The sequence below is a fragment of the Muntiacus reevesi genome, chromosome 18, assembly GCF_963930625.1.
Source record: "Muntiacus reevesi chromosome 18, mMunRee1.1, whole genome shotgun sequence".
NCBI classification, from domain to species: Eukaryota; Metazoa; Chordata; class Mammalia; order Artiodactyla; family Cervidae; genus Muntiacus; species Muntiacus reevesi.
Genome location: NC_089266.1, coordinates 7535017 through 7551474, shown reverse-complemented (window position 1 = coordinate 7551474; position 16458 = coordinate 7535017). Strand labels below are relative to the sequence as shown.

At 46.5% G+C, this 16458-nt stretch overlaps 1 protein-coding gene and 1 non-coding gene across 4 annotated transcripts in view; one reads left to right on the top strand and one right to left on the bottom strand.

Annotated features, from left to right (window-relative positions):
- The window catches only part of RNF157 (ring finger protein 157), a 75980-nt gene that overhangs the window by 40091 nt on the left and 19431 nt on the right, over nucleotides 1-16458 (top strand). For all 3 annotated transcript variants that reach the window (XM_065909010.1, XM_065909013.1, XM_065909012.1), the window contains 7 exons: nucleotides 7665-7753; nucleotides 10097-10243; nucleotides 11314-11431; nucleotides 12011-12077; nucleotides 12363-12406; nucleotides 12829-12876; nucleotides 15394-15465. In XM_065909010.1, the coding sequence (XP_065765082.1) occupies nucleotides 7665-7753; nucleotides 10097-10243; nucleotides 11314-11431; nucleotides 12011-12077; nucleotides 12363-12406; nucleotides 12829-12876; nucleotides 15394-15465 (585 nt within the window). The remainder of the gene's footprint in view (nucleotides 1-7664; nucleotides 7754-10096; nucleotides 10244-11313; nucleotides 11432-12010; nucleotides 12078-12362; nucleotides 12407-12828; nucleotides 12877-15393; nucleotides 15466-16458) is intronic.
- On the bottom strand, nucleotides 1787-1859 carry TRNAG-UCC (transfer RNA glycine (anticodon UCC)). Its single transcript has one exon. It is a non-coding gene; the product is annotated as a tRNA-Gly (tRNA).

The following is a 16458-nucleotide window of genomic DNA, read 5'->3' as shown; positions in this document are numbered from 1 at the left end:
TATGGCTGTGTATCGCTTCTTGGAAAATTATTAGCTGTTGCACCATTTTTGCCTTGCACTATGTTTAAACATGGAACTTGGCTATTTTTAGTCTCAGAAAGCTTATGGTTAATGCTAAGACACCTTCTTTTACTTGATGAACTGGAATCACCTCTGACAAGCCCAGAAAGATGACCAGAAGCCCAGGGTCTTAATAGCATGCAGGAAATCAGTAAAAAGCGTAAGAGACAGAGAGAAGTGTTTGCTGAGAAAATTGGAAGGAAAATTGGAAGGGCTGAAGGATGAGGCTGAAGGAGTGTAAATTTACAAGGATGAATGAGAGGTGACAGGTAACAGATGGAGAGACACAGAGATCTCAGGTAGGAGGTCACAGAAAGGTTAAGGATGGAACACAAGATGAGAGAAGCCTGTGTCAACCTTGGGGCTGGACTCTGGACTTGATATATTATAAATATTTGTAGTTTGTCCTGAGATTCACCATCCAGGATATAAGATTTATACTTCTAGCTCTAGATTTCATTATGGACAGACTTTAAGTGACCTTAGGCCTCAATATAATATATTTAATACATAAACCAGAGAAAGTAGTTCAGTTGGTTTATATAGCCTTGGCTAATCACTATTATTAAGGAGTGACTGAAGAATGATCAGAGCTCTCAAACTTTTGGAGGCTTAGCAAGACAAAATGAAGCAGATGGTGCCTTGTTAAATTAGCTACAAATTACAGATCTTAATATTAACAATTTAGAAATGAAAACTGTCAGACATGAGCTATAGGTTTTTATTTTATGCTATTTTGTTCTAATTATATGGGATTTCCATATCTCATGATTGACTAAACAAAATAAAATCTCATTAGAGTTTTGGAGTCACTAATGGCCTTCTTCTTAAGCCTGAGGCTGTATCTGCAAATATGTAGCTTAGCCAAGATAACAGACCTCACCTGGGCTTAGAATTCTGTATTTGCTTGGCTTGGTGGTGATTTAGTCACTAAGTCGTGTCTGCCTCTTGAGACCTCATGGACTGTAGCCTGCCAGGCTCCTCTCTCCATGGGATTTTCCAAGCAAGAATACTGGAATGGGTTGCCATTTCCTTCTCCAGAGGATCTTCCTGACCCAGGGATCAAACCCAGACTCCTGCATTGCAGGCAGAATCTTTACCGACTGAGCTACCAGGGCTTAGAAATCTGTATAAATGTAACTGTTTCTATATTTCATACTATTATTCTTTTTCTGAAGCCAAAATTCTTTTTTTTTTTCCTCAAGATTTTTAAAAATGTGGACCATTCTTTTTAAAGTCTTTTGAATTGATTGCAATATTGCTTCTGTTTCATGTTTTGGTTTTTTGGCCATGAGACATGTGGGATCTTAGCTTCCTGACCAGGGATCAAACCCCCACCTCCTGCATTGGAGGGCCAAGTCTTAACTGCTGGACCTCGAGGGAAGTCCCTGAAAAGCTGAGATTTCTAACACAGCAGACTTCAGATGTGATCAGGCGCATTCAGGGTGGTATGGCCGTACACAATAGCAGACCTCAGAGCATATTTCCCTTCTAGCAGTTTGAGAGATGGAGACTTGAAATTCTTGTAATTGATCTTGAATCTTACATAGGTACCTTACAATCAGTATACTTCAGGAGGGCCACAGGTAGGCAGCTTGGAGTTTTTCAACTTGAAAATCAACTTAGTTTTTAGTTTAGCTCTTTTAATATTTATTTGTTTGTCTGCACCAGGTCTTAGTTGCAGCACACGGGATCTTCTATCTTCATTGCAGCGTGTGGGATGTAGTTCCCTGACCAGAGATTGAACCTAGGCCCCCTGCATTGGAAGTGCAGAGTCTTAGCCACTGGACCACCAGGGAAGTCCCAGTTTTTAGTTTTTGAAATAAGACTGGGGAAGACTTTAGTCCACTTGGCCTTCTTAATAGTTGGCCTGTTGAAAATGCCAATGTGTTTAAAAAAAAAAAAAAGACTGGAAAACTAACACTTGGTGGCATTAGAACATTCATATGCTTCTTTGGGAAAAAAATATGTTGTGTATTTTTAAATGCCTATTTTGGCTGATGCGGGTGCTTAGCCTTCTGGGCACATTCTTTACATACAGGACTAGGCATCTCGAAATCTCTTACTTAAAAGTGAATTCTTATTTGTGGGTTAGGTTACCAGTCTCCTGACCAGATGAAATCTGGAAGTCAGACATCTAGAATAGAGTGCTTGTCTGAAGCGAGTCATTTCTCTGACGATTAGTCATTATTTACCAACTTAATTGGAGGGAAAAGATGACGGTGTCTGCTTTCCTAAAAGCCCCTTTTTTCCCTTTTAATGCTCCTTAAAATTAGCTGGTGTTAGGCAGAACCCTCTGTATCTAAAAGCAGCTCATGTGCAGGAAGGAACTTTTATTGTAGAAGCACAGGATAAATTGGGTAGTGCTTTATCCCTGTGGGAGGGGCTTTCAGTCAGGAACCGGAAGTCCAGTAGGTTTCACTTGTGATCAAAGCCACACATTTGATGCATTTGATGTCAGAGTGCAGGGAACCCGTTGCCTGGTCTGAGTACTCCTGAGAAATCAGTCAAGACCCCCATCATAGTAGGGGAGAAAATGGGTCTGTGATGGTTGTTAATGGAGACCCGGGCGATTTTGTGATGGGTGTTTTTCTCCGCAGTGGATCCCTCATGCTGTCATCACCTGTTAAGAGAGAACTGGGTTATTGGGCATACCCACAGTAGGGCTTAAGTATTTTGGAAAGGTCAACCTTAGAGGCGATATCAGGTGGCCAGGACGTTGGTCCTGTGTGCCCCTTGCCAGGGGGCCTGGCGGAGGAGTTAACAGATTATAAATAGACTGCCATCTTGGATGGATTCCTTTGGTAACCAGACCTGAACACAGAGCATCTTTGAGTAAAGGTCATCTTGTGACCCCCTCTCGGTGTCTCCCTCACATCTTCAATTTGAGTGGAAAGGATGTCTTTTCACATCTTGTCAGCTTTGTGGTTACCAGTCTTTCTACACAAGTGATTGATTCCCCACGAGGATTGGATGGAAAATTAATGTAAAGGGGTTTTACTGCTATAAATATAGCTCATTGACGTTTTGGTGGACAGCAGGCACAATACAGCCTGTCCCAGGGCTACAGCTGGTTAAATAGGGAAATTTGTATTCATTTCACAGCTTTCAACCAGAGTAAACTGTTCTCCCCAACACAGATCTTAAGAAAATGTTCTGAAGTATCACTAGTCTAAAAATATCCACTGGTAAAGTTTTGGATACACTGTGTAACTGAGAAGAGGGGAAGTAGAGAAGGCTGAGAAAATAACCAAGCATCAAATAAAAAGGAACTGAAATTTAAATAGAAAAGCCCTAAAATCTATAAAAGCAAGCGCTTATGTAAAAGAGTGCTGTAAATGAGCTATTCATATAACCCCAGATGTTGATTTCCATATTAACCATTATTTGTTTCTCTGACACAAGTGTTACTATCTGCTATGTATTAAATCAGTACTTTTCTATTTTCATCATAGTTTGTCTAAAAATAATTTCCTTTCTCTTCAGAAGCAGATTTCTGGCATTCGGGGCTTTTTGCTTTGTAAATAAAAAAACTGTGTCAGGTTGTATTCATTTGTTTTTCTTTTATGTCCCTCTCCATTTTTTCCTATTAAGTTTCCTTTCAGGGAATGTGTATTGTATGAGAATTTGTAAGAGTGAAAACTGGAGATAGAGCAGGTGTTCCATCAATAAAAGATTACTGAATACATGATGGTCTGAGATAGACTTCTCTAGAAAGGAACCAGGGCTCCTTGGAGACATGATGGGTTCAAGGAAGGGGACAGAAAAACAGAAGGTGAACCTGGAGTATCTTTCTGTGCCAGAAAGTAAGCAAGTGCTTCAAGTGATTGGGGTGGGGGCATACCCCGCCTGGTGGTCCTGTGGTTAAGAATCCGCTTGCCAATGGAGGGGATTCAGGTTCCATCCCTGGTCTGGGAACTCAGATCCCACATGCCACAGGGCAACTAAGCCCATGCACCAAAACTCCTAGGGGCTGCAACAAAGACCCAGTGCAGCCAAAAATAAATTAATAGGCAGCTTTTAAAAAGTGATGGGGGCAAGTCTAAAGGACCCAGGAGCCATTGAGTGAGCTCCGACAGGCCATATCCAGGCTCCTCTGTGGGTATGTGGTCAGGCCCGAATTTAATAGCAAATGTTAGCAAATTATGTACCTTTAAAAAACCTTTTCATTGAAATTAATTATTCATTTTTGTGACTGGATTATAGTCCCTTTTATAGAGTGCTGGGAATTGCCCAATAATTTACAACTGAAGTAAGATGTTCTGTAATCTCATATGCACTGGGACCATATTTTTTACAACAAAAATGTGCAAAAGTAGGGGGTAGTTTAGCAAAATATTTGAAATTAGGATGGCTAGAAAATCTAGGATACATGGGTGATATACGCATACACGTGTGTATAAATATATACATATGCGTTGTTGTTGTTCAGTTGCTCAGTCATGTCTGAGTCTCTGTGACCCCGTGAACTGCAGCACACCAGGTTTCCGTGTCCTTCACCATCTCCCCGAGTTTGCTCAAACTCATGTCTATTGAGTCAGTGGTGCCATCCAACCATCTCATCCCCTGTCACCCCCTTCTCCGCCTGCCCTGTCTTTCCCAGCATCAGGATCTTTTCCAAAGAGTCAGCTCTTCGCATCAGGTGGCCACAGTATTGGAGTCTCAGCTTCAGCATCAGTCCTTCCAATGAATACCCAGGTGTACACATGTTCATATCCGTATCAGGTCTCTGTAAACTGGCAATTCCACATTCGGCCACCAGGTGGCGCCTGGCTGGTGTAAGAAAAATGTACAAGGAAACTGATGAACACCAGGATAAAAGGCCAAGGAGGAACTTGCTTTGTATTCACACAGAGCCTCGATCAGCAACCCCTGGGAACGCACTGAAAGAGTTCCTCTGGCTGAGTGCTATACCACCTCCTCCATGAAGCCTTCCAGATTACCTCAGCCAGAAACAATCACTTCCTTATGATTGCCCTTTTGTTTGGCTTTTCTCTGCTTAATGTTACGGTTATTTGTGTAGCAACATCATCTTCCTTATAATGCTGCTTCCTGAAAGAGCAGGACGTTGTCTTTTCCACTTGAAGTCTCTTTACACGCAGCACTGAGGGTTGTGGATAAGACTCTGGGTTAATGAAAGGCTGCTAAGGCAGAAGCTTTGGTAGGTAGGAGCCTGCAAACTGGGTTAGTTTCTCTTAAAGAGATTTTCAATGGTTTTCTTTTGTGGTGGGGGAGAGAGGCAAAGAGCTAAAATGTAAGCATGGATTTATTATACTATTAAGGCTGTATGCATGTGCGCTTAGTCACTCAGTCATGTCCAACTCCTTGCGACCCCATGGACTGTAGTCTGCCAGGCTCCTCTGTCCATGGGATTCTTCAGGCAAGAATGTTGGAGTGGATAGCCATTCCCTTCTCTAGGGAATCTTCCCGACTCAGGGATTGAACCTGAGTCTCCTGCATCAGCAAGCAGGTTCTTTACCCCTGAGCTACCAGGGACGCCCACTACAAAGGATAGTTTGTGTATATAAACAATTCATCCCAGGGATGTCTTTCCTTGAGCGCTGAATAATTTGTGTTCCATTGCCAGTTATCATCAAATGTAATATTCTAAGTAGGAGATGAGGAACACTAGCTTTCCCCCCACCCTTTTCTTTTGTTTTTCTTCTTTGAGGGGAGAATGTGGAGAAGGGGCAAAGGGTGAAGGGAGAACCTCTAATTTTGGGTTGTTTTTTTTAACTCAGGTAGAAGTTATGGATAACTCTCAAGTACCCGTGCAAATAAATATGATTAACTTCGCTACTCCAGAAAAAAATTTTAATCCCAAAGTCATTTATTTTGGCTTTAGAATAGACAAGCATTTGTGTCGGGATTTCCTGCCTAATTACTTTTTGCTTAAGCTTATTTAAAAATTGTTTTAAATTCCTTTAGTGTGACAGCCCAGCAGAATGGTCGGGGGTGGGGGTGGAGAAACAGGCCACAGATGGGGTCTGAACCAGGATTTCAGCTTTCCTGTATAAAAGCCTCCTGATATGCTGCATGCAGGAGAGCAAGGTTGAAATTAGCTTTCTGGAGAACAATTTGGCAACATAGTTTTAAGAGTCTTAAAAATATGCTTACTCTTTGATCCTGTAATTCCACTTCTAGGAATTTGTCCTAAGGAAATAATCAAGCAGGCACGCAGAAATGTAGGGACAAGGCATTCACCATGACATTTATATCAGGGAAAAAAAAAAAGTAAAACCCCAACTGAAAACACTGAATAACATGGAATTGATTCAAGTTGGCCACGTCTTCATTGTGGCGTGCTGGATCTTTAGTTGCGGCTTGTAGGATCTAGTTCCCTGATCAGGGATCAAACCCGGAACCCCTGCATTGGGACCATGGAGTCTTAGCCACTAGACCACCAGAAAGTGTTAGTCGCTCAGTCATGTCCAACTCTTTGCAACCCCATGGACTGGGGCCCGCCAGGCTCCTCTGTCCATGGGATTCTTCAGGCAAGAATACTGGAGTGGGTAGCAATTCCCTTCTCCAGGAGATCTTCCTAACCCAGGGATCGAACCAGGGTCTCCTGGATTGTAGGCAGATTCTTTCCATCTGAGCCTCTAGGGAGGCCCAGACCACCAGAGAAGTCCCTCAATGTGATCTCTTAAGGGTCACATTCATACACGTGAAGTATCAGTGATCACACTGAATACACAGAATCAGATGTATAATACCATAGATTCAATTATATTTCCCAAGTAAAACAGTTATGGTCAGTGAAAGTCCATGAAAGCACAGAGTTTCGTGTAGATGTTCTGTTTTCTAAAAGCAGTATGAGGGAGCAGACTCTTCAGAGCTAGGAGGACCACGTTTTTACAAAGCTTCAAACACTAGTAGGTTTTCAGGGAACCGTATGTAAAAAATGTTTACTGCCCAAGTGACATTATAAGAATACTGGGAGCATTATAGGTCACCCTGATTAATCTTCTCCAAGCAATTCCCAGTTAGATATATTACTGTGTCCCCCTTTCTTATATCCTCATTGTCATCACCTCACAACTCCAAACCCAGATGTCTAAACGGGGAGAGAGAGTGAGAGTGTAAGGTAAACGATGGACAATCGAAAACCTTTGATGACCCTAGAAGAGCTCTTGGCTCATGGTTTTTTTGTTTGTTTGTTTTCTAAAAACCCTCCGCTTTATATGATCAGCTGCAGAGGAAATTTGCTTTTCACTGTTTGCGGGCCTTCACTGTACACACGTTGGGGTTCTCTTGTGTTTGCAGTTCCTAAATTCTTCAGACACCATGCAGCTTCGCCGGAGGAAAATCCTTGCAGGTCTGGCTCCCCGTGGTGTAAGGTCAGGCGGAAAAGCCTTTTGTGATTAACTCGGCCACCGTGTGTCGCATGGTATTTGGAACTGCAGTGGGAGCTTTTATTAGTTGTCCACATTTTGAATGCTGACTCACATAAGCTTCATCTAATGGGAAAGGCAGATAGCTGTAGCATTTTGGATGCTGAGCGCCCCCACCCTGCCCTCCCAGCAGCTGTGACCTCCAGGTTCACTTACTATGGTGATGGGTCTTTCTAAACACACTGTCTTCTCCCACTTTGTTTCCGACAGTTTCCTTATGCAGCTCCCCCTCCCCAAGAACCAGTGAAGACTCTGAGAAGCCTGATCAACATCCGAAAGGACACCCTGAGACTCGTCAAGTAAGTTCAGGTTCCCAGCTGGGGGGCAGCCGACTCCCCAGGGGACCCACAGAACTGTTTCTGCCAGACCCAGAGCCCGGCCTCCAGGCCTCCCCAGGCCGTGGGCTGCTTGCATGAGGTGTCTCCTCACCTGGATTGTTCAGAACTTTCTGAGACAGTCAGTGTTGGTGGGGAATCTCTTTTCTGAAAGCCATCGTGGTTATCCCAACCTGATGAACTGTCCAAAACAAAGAATTGTTGAGGGAGAAAGTGAATTTTGCAGATACCTGGACAAACCTATGTGAAAATGGGATATTTGAACTTGGCAAAGGAAGTCCTTACTTTCCTGCTTATATTTACTTTTTAGTTTGTTCTTAATCTCCTGTGCCTTTCCTCTGGCACCCTGAGTTTGCTGTTTAATCACCATCATCAGTGTTAGTTATCATCAGCATCTGACTCTGTGTGCTATCTCTGAGATAGTGTGTGTGTGCGTGTGTGTGTGCGTGTGGCTGCACTATGTGACTTGTGGGGTCTTAGTTCCCCAGCCAGGGATTGAACTTACACCCCCAGCAGTGGAAGCTCAGAGTCTTAACTGCTGTACCACCAGGGAAGTCCTGGAGATAGTATGATTTTTAAACCGATGCTGCCCTCCAGACAGCAAATCTGTCTACCAAGAGTTTGGGTTTGAATTAGTGGTTAATGCATAGAGAACTAAGCAGCTGGGGGAGAAAAAAAAAGAGCACAAACTCTGATAAAAGCTTGTGCAGGAAAAAGAGAATGATTAGAGATTACTCTGTGGTTGAGCTGTGAGTAATGTTGATAGACTCATTTGGATAGAGGAAGATGTACTGAGCTAACAAAATCATGGTGTATTACACACAGGAGGGAACACCCCTGTGTGGAGCAGAGGGAAGGAAGGGAAAGAACGTCTTGGGACTTCCCTGGTGGCTCAGGGTTAAGAATCTGCCTGCCAACACAGGGGACACAGGTTCAGTCCCTGGTCCAGGAAGATCCTACCAGCCACAGGGCGGTGTGCCACAGCTCCCGAGTCCACGCTCCCGAGCCTGGGCCCTGCGACCAGAGAGGTCACCACGCCTGGAAAAGCCCGCACACAGCACCGACATAAATAAATTATAATTTTAAAAAAAACTTTAAAAAAGAAAGCCTGTTCCCATAGTAGAAAGTCAATAAGTGAAAGTGAAGTCGCTCAGTCGTATCCAACTCTTTGTGACCCCATGGACTGTAGCCTGCCAGGCTCCTCAGTCCATGGGATTTTCCAGGCAAGAATACTGGAGTGGGTCGCCATTTCCTTCTCCAGGGGATCTTCCTGACCCAGGGATCAAACCCGGGTCTCCCGCATTATAGGCAGACGCTTTACCGTCTGAGCCACCAGGGCATCCCAGAATACTGGTGAGTGAGTGAATGAGTGAAAGTCACTCAGTCGTGTCTGACTCTTTACGACCCCATGGGCTACACAGTCCATGGAATTCTCCAGACCAGAATACTGGAGTGGGTAGCCTTTCCCTTCTCCAGGGGGTCTTCCCAACCCAGGGACTGAACCCAGGTCTCCCACATTGCAGGTGCATTCTTTACTAGCTGAGCCACAAGGGAGGCCAAGTCAATAGACAACGCCTAAAGCTGAAAAAGTAACCTGAGCCTGTTATTTCAAAGCATGCAGGTAAATGCCAGAAACAGTCAGCTGCAGAGGGAAAGTCGGTTTTCTCTGAAGAAGCGGAAAACGGACATAAAGTGACCCGCTGCGTTTTTGTCACAAGCCTTGTAGAAACTATTTAAACGATGGCATGAGTAACTTTGACTAAAGTAAAAGCTATTTTTTTAAAAAAAGGCTGGCAAACGCACAAGGATGTGAACTGTGGCACCATGAAGTATCAGAAATTGCCTAAATTCCCCCCATAGTAGTAACAGGGTGCTCTGCCATCATTCAGAATGAGGGTGGAGGCCTAAGTGTGTGATCACGGAGGGAAGCCCACATTCTGTTCAGTTAAAAAAGAAGAGAAGTGACTTCCCTGGTGTTCCAGTGCGTAAGACTCAGGCATCCAACGCAGGGGGCCCGAGTTCGATCCCCAGTCAGGGAACTAGATCCCACATGCCAGTCTGCATGCTGCAACTAAGATCCAGCACAGCCATTAAAATAAATAAATAAATAAATTTTTATAAAATAGAAAAAGAAGGGAATGCCCTGGCGGTTCAGTGGTTAGGACTCCTTGCTTCCACTGCAGGGGCCGTGGATTCAATCTCTGATCAGGGAGCCAGGATCCCCCCAAAAGAAAAAGAGAAGAAAAAAGATCACTTTAAACATGTTAATTGGCTACCCCCGAATGCCGCGTCTTTGTGGTTTTCTAGATGTGCCGAGGAAGTGAAGACCCCTGGGGAAGAGGCAGGCAGAGCAAAGGTCCACTACAACGTGGAGTTCACCTTTGACACGGATGCTCGGGTGGCCATCACCATCTATTACCAGGCCACCGAAGAGTTCCAGAATGGCATCGCCAGGTAAGAACAAGCGGCCAAGGGAGCCGCGTCCTTCCCACATAGGCCAGGGTCTGTGCCTGATGCGCTCCCCTGCGGAGGAAAACGTTCTGCTTCTACACTCAAGTGAGAGCTGTTCCTGAATTTGGATTTTCTTACTTCCACAGTCTTTTTCACTTTTTCCCTTCAAACTATGCCATCTTGGTACAGTGACAGGAGCAGCATATAGTCCTTCAGGTCATCACAATGCGGTTAGGAATCGATTAAGCTGGGACGACTTCCTGGGCCAGTGGCTAAGACTCCACGTTCCCAATGCAGGGGGTCTGGGGTTCAATCCTTGGGCAGGGAACCTAGATTTTGCATGCCCCAACTAAGACCTAGCACAGCCAAATAAATAAATATTTTTAAAATGTTTTAAGCTACATTTCTGTGGATATGTAGGTTGAATAGATACCTTTTTAAAAATACTTATTTACTTATTTATTTTTGGCTGTGTTAGGTCTTAACTGTGGCAGGATCTTCACCGCAGCATACAGGATCTTTTCATTGCAGCAGGAGACTTAGATGTCCCAAAGCAGGTGGGATCTTCATTCCCTGACCAGAGATCATACCTGCGTCCCCTGCATTGGAAGGTGGATTCTTAATCACTGAACCACCAACGCTCACTCAGTCGTGTCCGACTCTTTGCGGCCCCATGGACTGTAGCCCGCCAGGCTCCTCTGTCCACGGGATTCTCCAGGCAAGAATGCTGGAGTGGGTTGCCATTTCCTCCTCCGGGGGATCTTCCCGACCTGGAGATCAAACCCTGGGATCAAACCCAAGTCTCTTGCATCTCCTGCATTGGCAGGCAGACTCTTTACTAGTGCCACCTGGGAAGCCCTCATAGGGAAGTCCCTACATAGATAACTTCAATAGCATCACCAAGCAAGGGCAAAGAAAAGAGATTTATAAGGAGGTCTTTTTTCTTTTTTTTTTCTGTTCCACTCTATACTCAGAGCCTGTTGATAATTGACAACAGACACGGAACAGAGGAAACCATCAGATCCTCTGGGCGAGACGGTAACTTGTGCTTTGCTTCCCACTTTGACCAACAGCTACATCCCCAGAGACAACAGCCTGCAGTCGGAGACAGTGCACTATAAGCGCGGGGTGTGCCAGCAGTTCTGCCTGCCCTCACACACCGTGGACCCCTCCGAGTGGGCGGAAGAGGAGGTGAGCAGCCGGCTGGCGGAGCGGACCAGCCGCCGGGAGAAAGCGCAGGGCAGGTTCCACGCACAGACCCGCAGGGTGTGGGAGCTCCTCGGGACCCCGGCCGGCAGCACAGAACCAGCCCAGGTGCTCAAAGGCGTGCTCCCCTTCAGCCTTCTAATGCCTTCATGCCCTGGGAAGGACACATCTAATTTTCTATCCCAGAGCAGCCCCTTAGTTAACCTAGGATATTTTAAGAAAGCTGTGCCCAAAGGAAAGACCTACAGATTAGAAGCCTTTACATCTGTGAGGTTCCTTACAGAGAGACTGGTGGCCTTCAACTCAGTGGATGTAGGTAGTTGGAAACGGCAACCCACTCCAGGATGCTTGCCTGGAAAATCCCAGGGATAGAGGAGCCTGGTGGGCTGAAGTCCGTGCTGTTGCAAGAGTCAGACACGACTTACAGACTAAACCACCGGGTAGTTAGCAGGTTGATGGGTGAGGAGCTGGGATGAAGTTAAGGCCTCCCTTTCGGATGGATCACTGTGTCCTCTGAGTGTAAATCCCCCTCCTCCCTCCCTTTCTTCTTTTCTTTCCCTTCAGCTTGGCTTCGACCTAGACCGGGAGGTTTACCCGTTGGTGGTCCACGCCGTGGTGGATGAAGGCGATGGTACGGGTGCTTCCTGTCTTCTGGGCCGCACGCAGGCCCGTTTGTGGCAGGCAGGCTGGCAGCGACTGCAGCCTCAGGTCCACAAGGCTCCTCCGTGGGCATAGGTTTCCACATCCCGGCGCCCTCCTGCTCCCAGCCTCCTCGGGCACCGACAGCCCTACTGGGTGACTTAACCTCGCCCTCCCTGTGAAGCCAGAGGGTCGCAGGGGCTCGGGGAAGGTGGGTGGGGTCGAGCTGTGTCGTTAGCTTTCTTCTTCCCCATCCGTGTGCCTTTCTTTCTTTCAGAGTATTTTGGCCACTGCCACGTCCTGCTGGGCACTTTTGAAAAGGTCAGTGGCTGGCGGTATGGGCCTCGCTTTGGCACGCGCTGCTCTGTCTCTCCTCCGAGCACGCGTGGCGGCCCCTTCTCTGGCTGCCTGGGTTCGGCAGAGCGGGTCTGGCTGGGAGGCTGCGGGAAGCCGGGGGGAGCACCCCCTGCACACCCAGGGCCGCACAGGGCCGAGTTCCAGCTCGGCCAGAAGCTTGCTGATGCCCCGAGACTCCTAAGGCCTCGTTTTGTCTTCTTAAATCAGAAGGGCTAGACTACGTGCTCGAGGACCCTTCCCGAAGGAGGAGTCTGTCATTCCACTCTCTGGGGCGGGGTGGGGGGATCCAAGAGCGTGCCTAGCTGAGGGAAGTAACGGGGGAACAGCTGGTCCTCGTCTCCCTTCTTCCTTGTCGTAACGGTCATCTCTTCGTGTTTTCGCTCCAGCACTCAGACGGCACTTTCTGCGTCAAGCCCCTCAAACAGAAACAAGTGGTGAGTATTCACGGGCCAGGGGCTGGTGGTGTTTCCCCCCTCACTCTCTCTCTCTCTCTCCCCACTGTTTAGCTAAGCACTCTTCTTCCCCCTTCCCTGCCCTTTTTTTTTGTTTTTAATCAAAGAAGAAAAGCAAAAAGGGATGCTTTTCTGTGTTAGAAACGACTTGGGTGGCCTGAAAGGAATACCAATTTGGGGGTCTGTTGTTCCAGAATTGTTGGTGGTGAGGCGGCCAGTAGCTGAGCAAAGGACTTCGGAAAATGAAAGGACTGAGATTTGTCTCCTGACATTAGGTTTAGGGAGAACTCTTTTTATTGAAAATGCCAGGCTGAGAAACTAACATTTGCAGCTTCAAGGATAAACTATCAGGGTCTGATTCAGGGCCAATTAGAGCTCTTGGCTTAACGTATCCCAACATTGCTTTTTCTCAAATTCAAAATCTGCTGGCCATCTGCCCCCTTCCAGGATGGTGGGCAAGTCATGCAAGTGTCTGCTTGGAAGTCCAGACCCCTGAGGCCGGGGCAGAGCCGTGGAGGACGGGAGGGGAGAGTGGAGTCGGTGGCATTGCCCAGCGAGGGTTGCTCATCACGTGGAGGGTGAGGGGTGGTCAAGCGTGGGGCACGGTAGGCCTTGGTTGAGATGTGAAGAAAGCCTCGCTCTTTCACGATGGCCAACAAATATCTGAAATTCTTTTTTTTTTTTTAATTTCATTTTTTAAAAAATGTTTTTAACTGGAGGAAAATCGCTTTACAATATTGTGTTGGTTTCTGCCATACAACAACGCAGATCAGCCGTAATGATACATGTATCCCCTCCCTCTAGAGCCTCCCTCCCCTGCCCCCATCCCACCCTTCTTGGTCATCGCAGATCACCAGACTGGGCTCCCTGTGTTAGACAGCAGCTTGTCACCAGCTCTCTGTTTGACACATGATAGTGTATATATGTTGATGCTACTTTCTCCATTAATGCATTCTTCCCTTCCCCTCCTGGGTCCATTCTATCTGCGTTTCCATTCCGTTCCTACAAATAGGTTCATCAGTGTCATCTTTCTAGATTCCATATATATGAGTTAATATATTTGTTTTCTCTTTCTGCCTTACTTCACTGTGTAAACAGACTGTAGGTTCATGAAATTCTAATTCTTCATTCTTTCAGGTACTAAGCGCTCTCCACCCTTAATGAGGTCAATAGTAGTCAGTCATACCTTAGTATGAATTCGTTGATAATGTCCTTCCCAGTATCATCACTACATTAAAGCAAGTTTTAAGAGAGGCAGAGGAGATGACAGGGCCTGAGCCCGGGGGCTGCTGCCTGGAAAGGCCGGGCCTCAGTGAGTTGCCTCAAGGGGAGGCCTTTCTCCAGGACGCCTGCGTGGGGTGGGAAGGCTCGGGTACCGCAAGGGAGTTGGTTTATCTCTTCTTCTGTTGCTAGATTGGCATCAGCAACAGGCCTTGTCTAACTGGAGACCAGAATGTGCAATCGATAACGAACTGGGCCTCGGGGGAAGGGATCGCTGGGAGTAGGGGGAATGAGGACTGAGCTGGCATGAGGAAGCACGGAGGGGCCAGTTTTGGCAGACGTGGCTCAGGCTGTGGGCGTTGAACTGGGCCTTGAAGTTGGGGTTTTAATTTTTGGCCACACAGCATTCAAGATCTTAGTTCCCTGACCAGGGACTGAACCTGGGCCCCAGAAGTGAGAGCGCTGAGTCCTAACTACTGGACTACCAGGAAAGTCCTGAAGTTGGGGGTTTTTAAGAGGCAGGACTTGTTCAGTTGCTAAGTTCGTATCCGACTCCTTGCGACCCCATGGACTGCAGCACACCAGGCTTCCCTATCTTTCACCGCCTCCCGGAGTTTGCTCAAACTCATGTCCATTGAGTCAGTGATGCCATTCAACCATCTCATCCTCTGTCATGCCCTTTTCCTCCTACCCTCAATCTTTCCCAGCATCAGGGTCTTTTCCAATGAGTCGGCTCTTCAAAGGACTAACGGGTAATTTTGCCCACCTATCGGCGATGGGGGTGGCTCAGTAGTGGGGGAGGGGTGCAATCGGCCCCTCCTTCCAGAGCCTGCTCTCTCTCAGCTTCTGCATGTTCCCTTCCCCCCTTTTCCTTGCCCATTTCTTCTCTTTCTTATTTCCATTCCTTCATTTGTGTAAGGTTTCATTCCATAGCTAGCTAATGCGTCTATTTTGACCTGTGGTCTTCCACCCTTTTCCTAGTCTCTAGGCTCTGTCATAGTGACCTACAGTACAAGGGATTACTGTTGTATTTATGAATGTTCATGTTCCCTGTTGGACAAAAGAGTGGGTGAATTAAGCATCAGATTTTCTTTTCTCTCCCAGAGAGAACATGTAAGTAAATAAGGGCACCCTGTACTTGTCTAGGCCTTCAATTGTTTCCATTGTGAATCGGTAGTCCTTGGTTACCAAAGGAGGTTCATGGTGGAGATGGTAAGTTCCCACTTTTATCTTTCATTAGAACCAGGCTGCCCTTGCACTTTTCCATTTATTCTTCAGGTGGATGGGGTCAGCTACCTCCTTCAGGAGATCTATGGGATTGAAAACAAGTACAACACGCAAGAATCTAAGGCAAGTTCCATCCATGGTTTGTTTTTTTTTTTTTTTTTGGCCTTTCCCTGCAGGATATGGGCTCTTAGTTCCCCTACCAGGGATCAAACCCTGACCCGCTGCAGTGGAAGCACAGGCTTAACTCCTGGACCACCAGGGAAGTCCCCCATCCACAGTTCTGAATGTCCTCTTCCCAGAAGGCAGGGTGAGACTGTCTCTGATCCAGCCAGGATCTAGGAATTTAGCACACCCAACTCTGAAATTTGTCTGGTCCTAGAAGGGTATTTCTTCTTCCTCATTTCAGAGGATTATAATTATATTTGAATTTGGAAATGAAACAATGGGCTGGTTTGGATGGGTTCTTCTGCGGGGCTCTGCTCACCCAGTTCCTTGGTCCCTCAGTTCATCTCTCCCCTCCTTCCCTGTGTGGCCTCCTGGGCTCCTTCAGCTCTGACTGATGGCCAGGACGGGATCTCAGCCCCAGTGGAGGAGCTTGGCATGAACAGTTGCCAGAGGTGAAACTGGGTGTGCACATGCACTTGGTAGACTATCAAGTTCAATGTAGGTGCAAGATTCTGTTCATATTGTCTCATCTCTGCAGGCAAGCTGCCTTCTCAAGAAAGTATGGGGGATTTCCCTGGTGGGGGGTCCAGCGGTTGAGAGTTAGCCTCCAACACAGGGGTTGCAGGTTCAATCCCGGTCAGGGGGCTGAGCTCCCACATGCCTTGCAGTGAAAAAACCAAAACATAAAAAAGAATAAATATGGAGAAGGAAACGGCAACCCACTCCAGTATTCTTGCCTGGAAAAGTCCATGGACAGAGGAGCCTGGCGGGCTGAAGTCCATGGGGTTACATGACTGAGCATGTGTGCCCGAGGGTGGAGGGAAATGGGTTGGTAGCAATAAAGTGGTAGAACTAAAAAAAAAAAAAAAGAATAAATAAATAAAACAGGCACTATTGTAACAAGTTCAATGAAGACTTTAAAACCGATCCACGTAAAATGAACGGATGAAT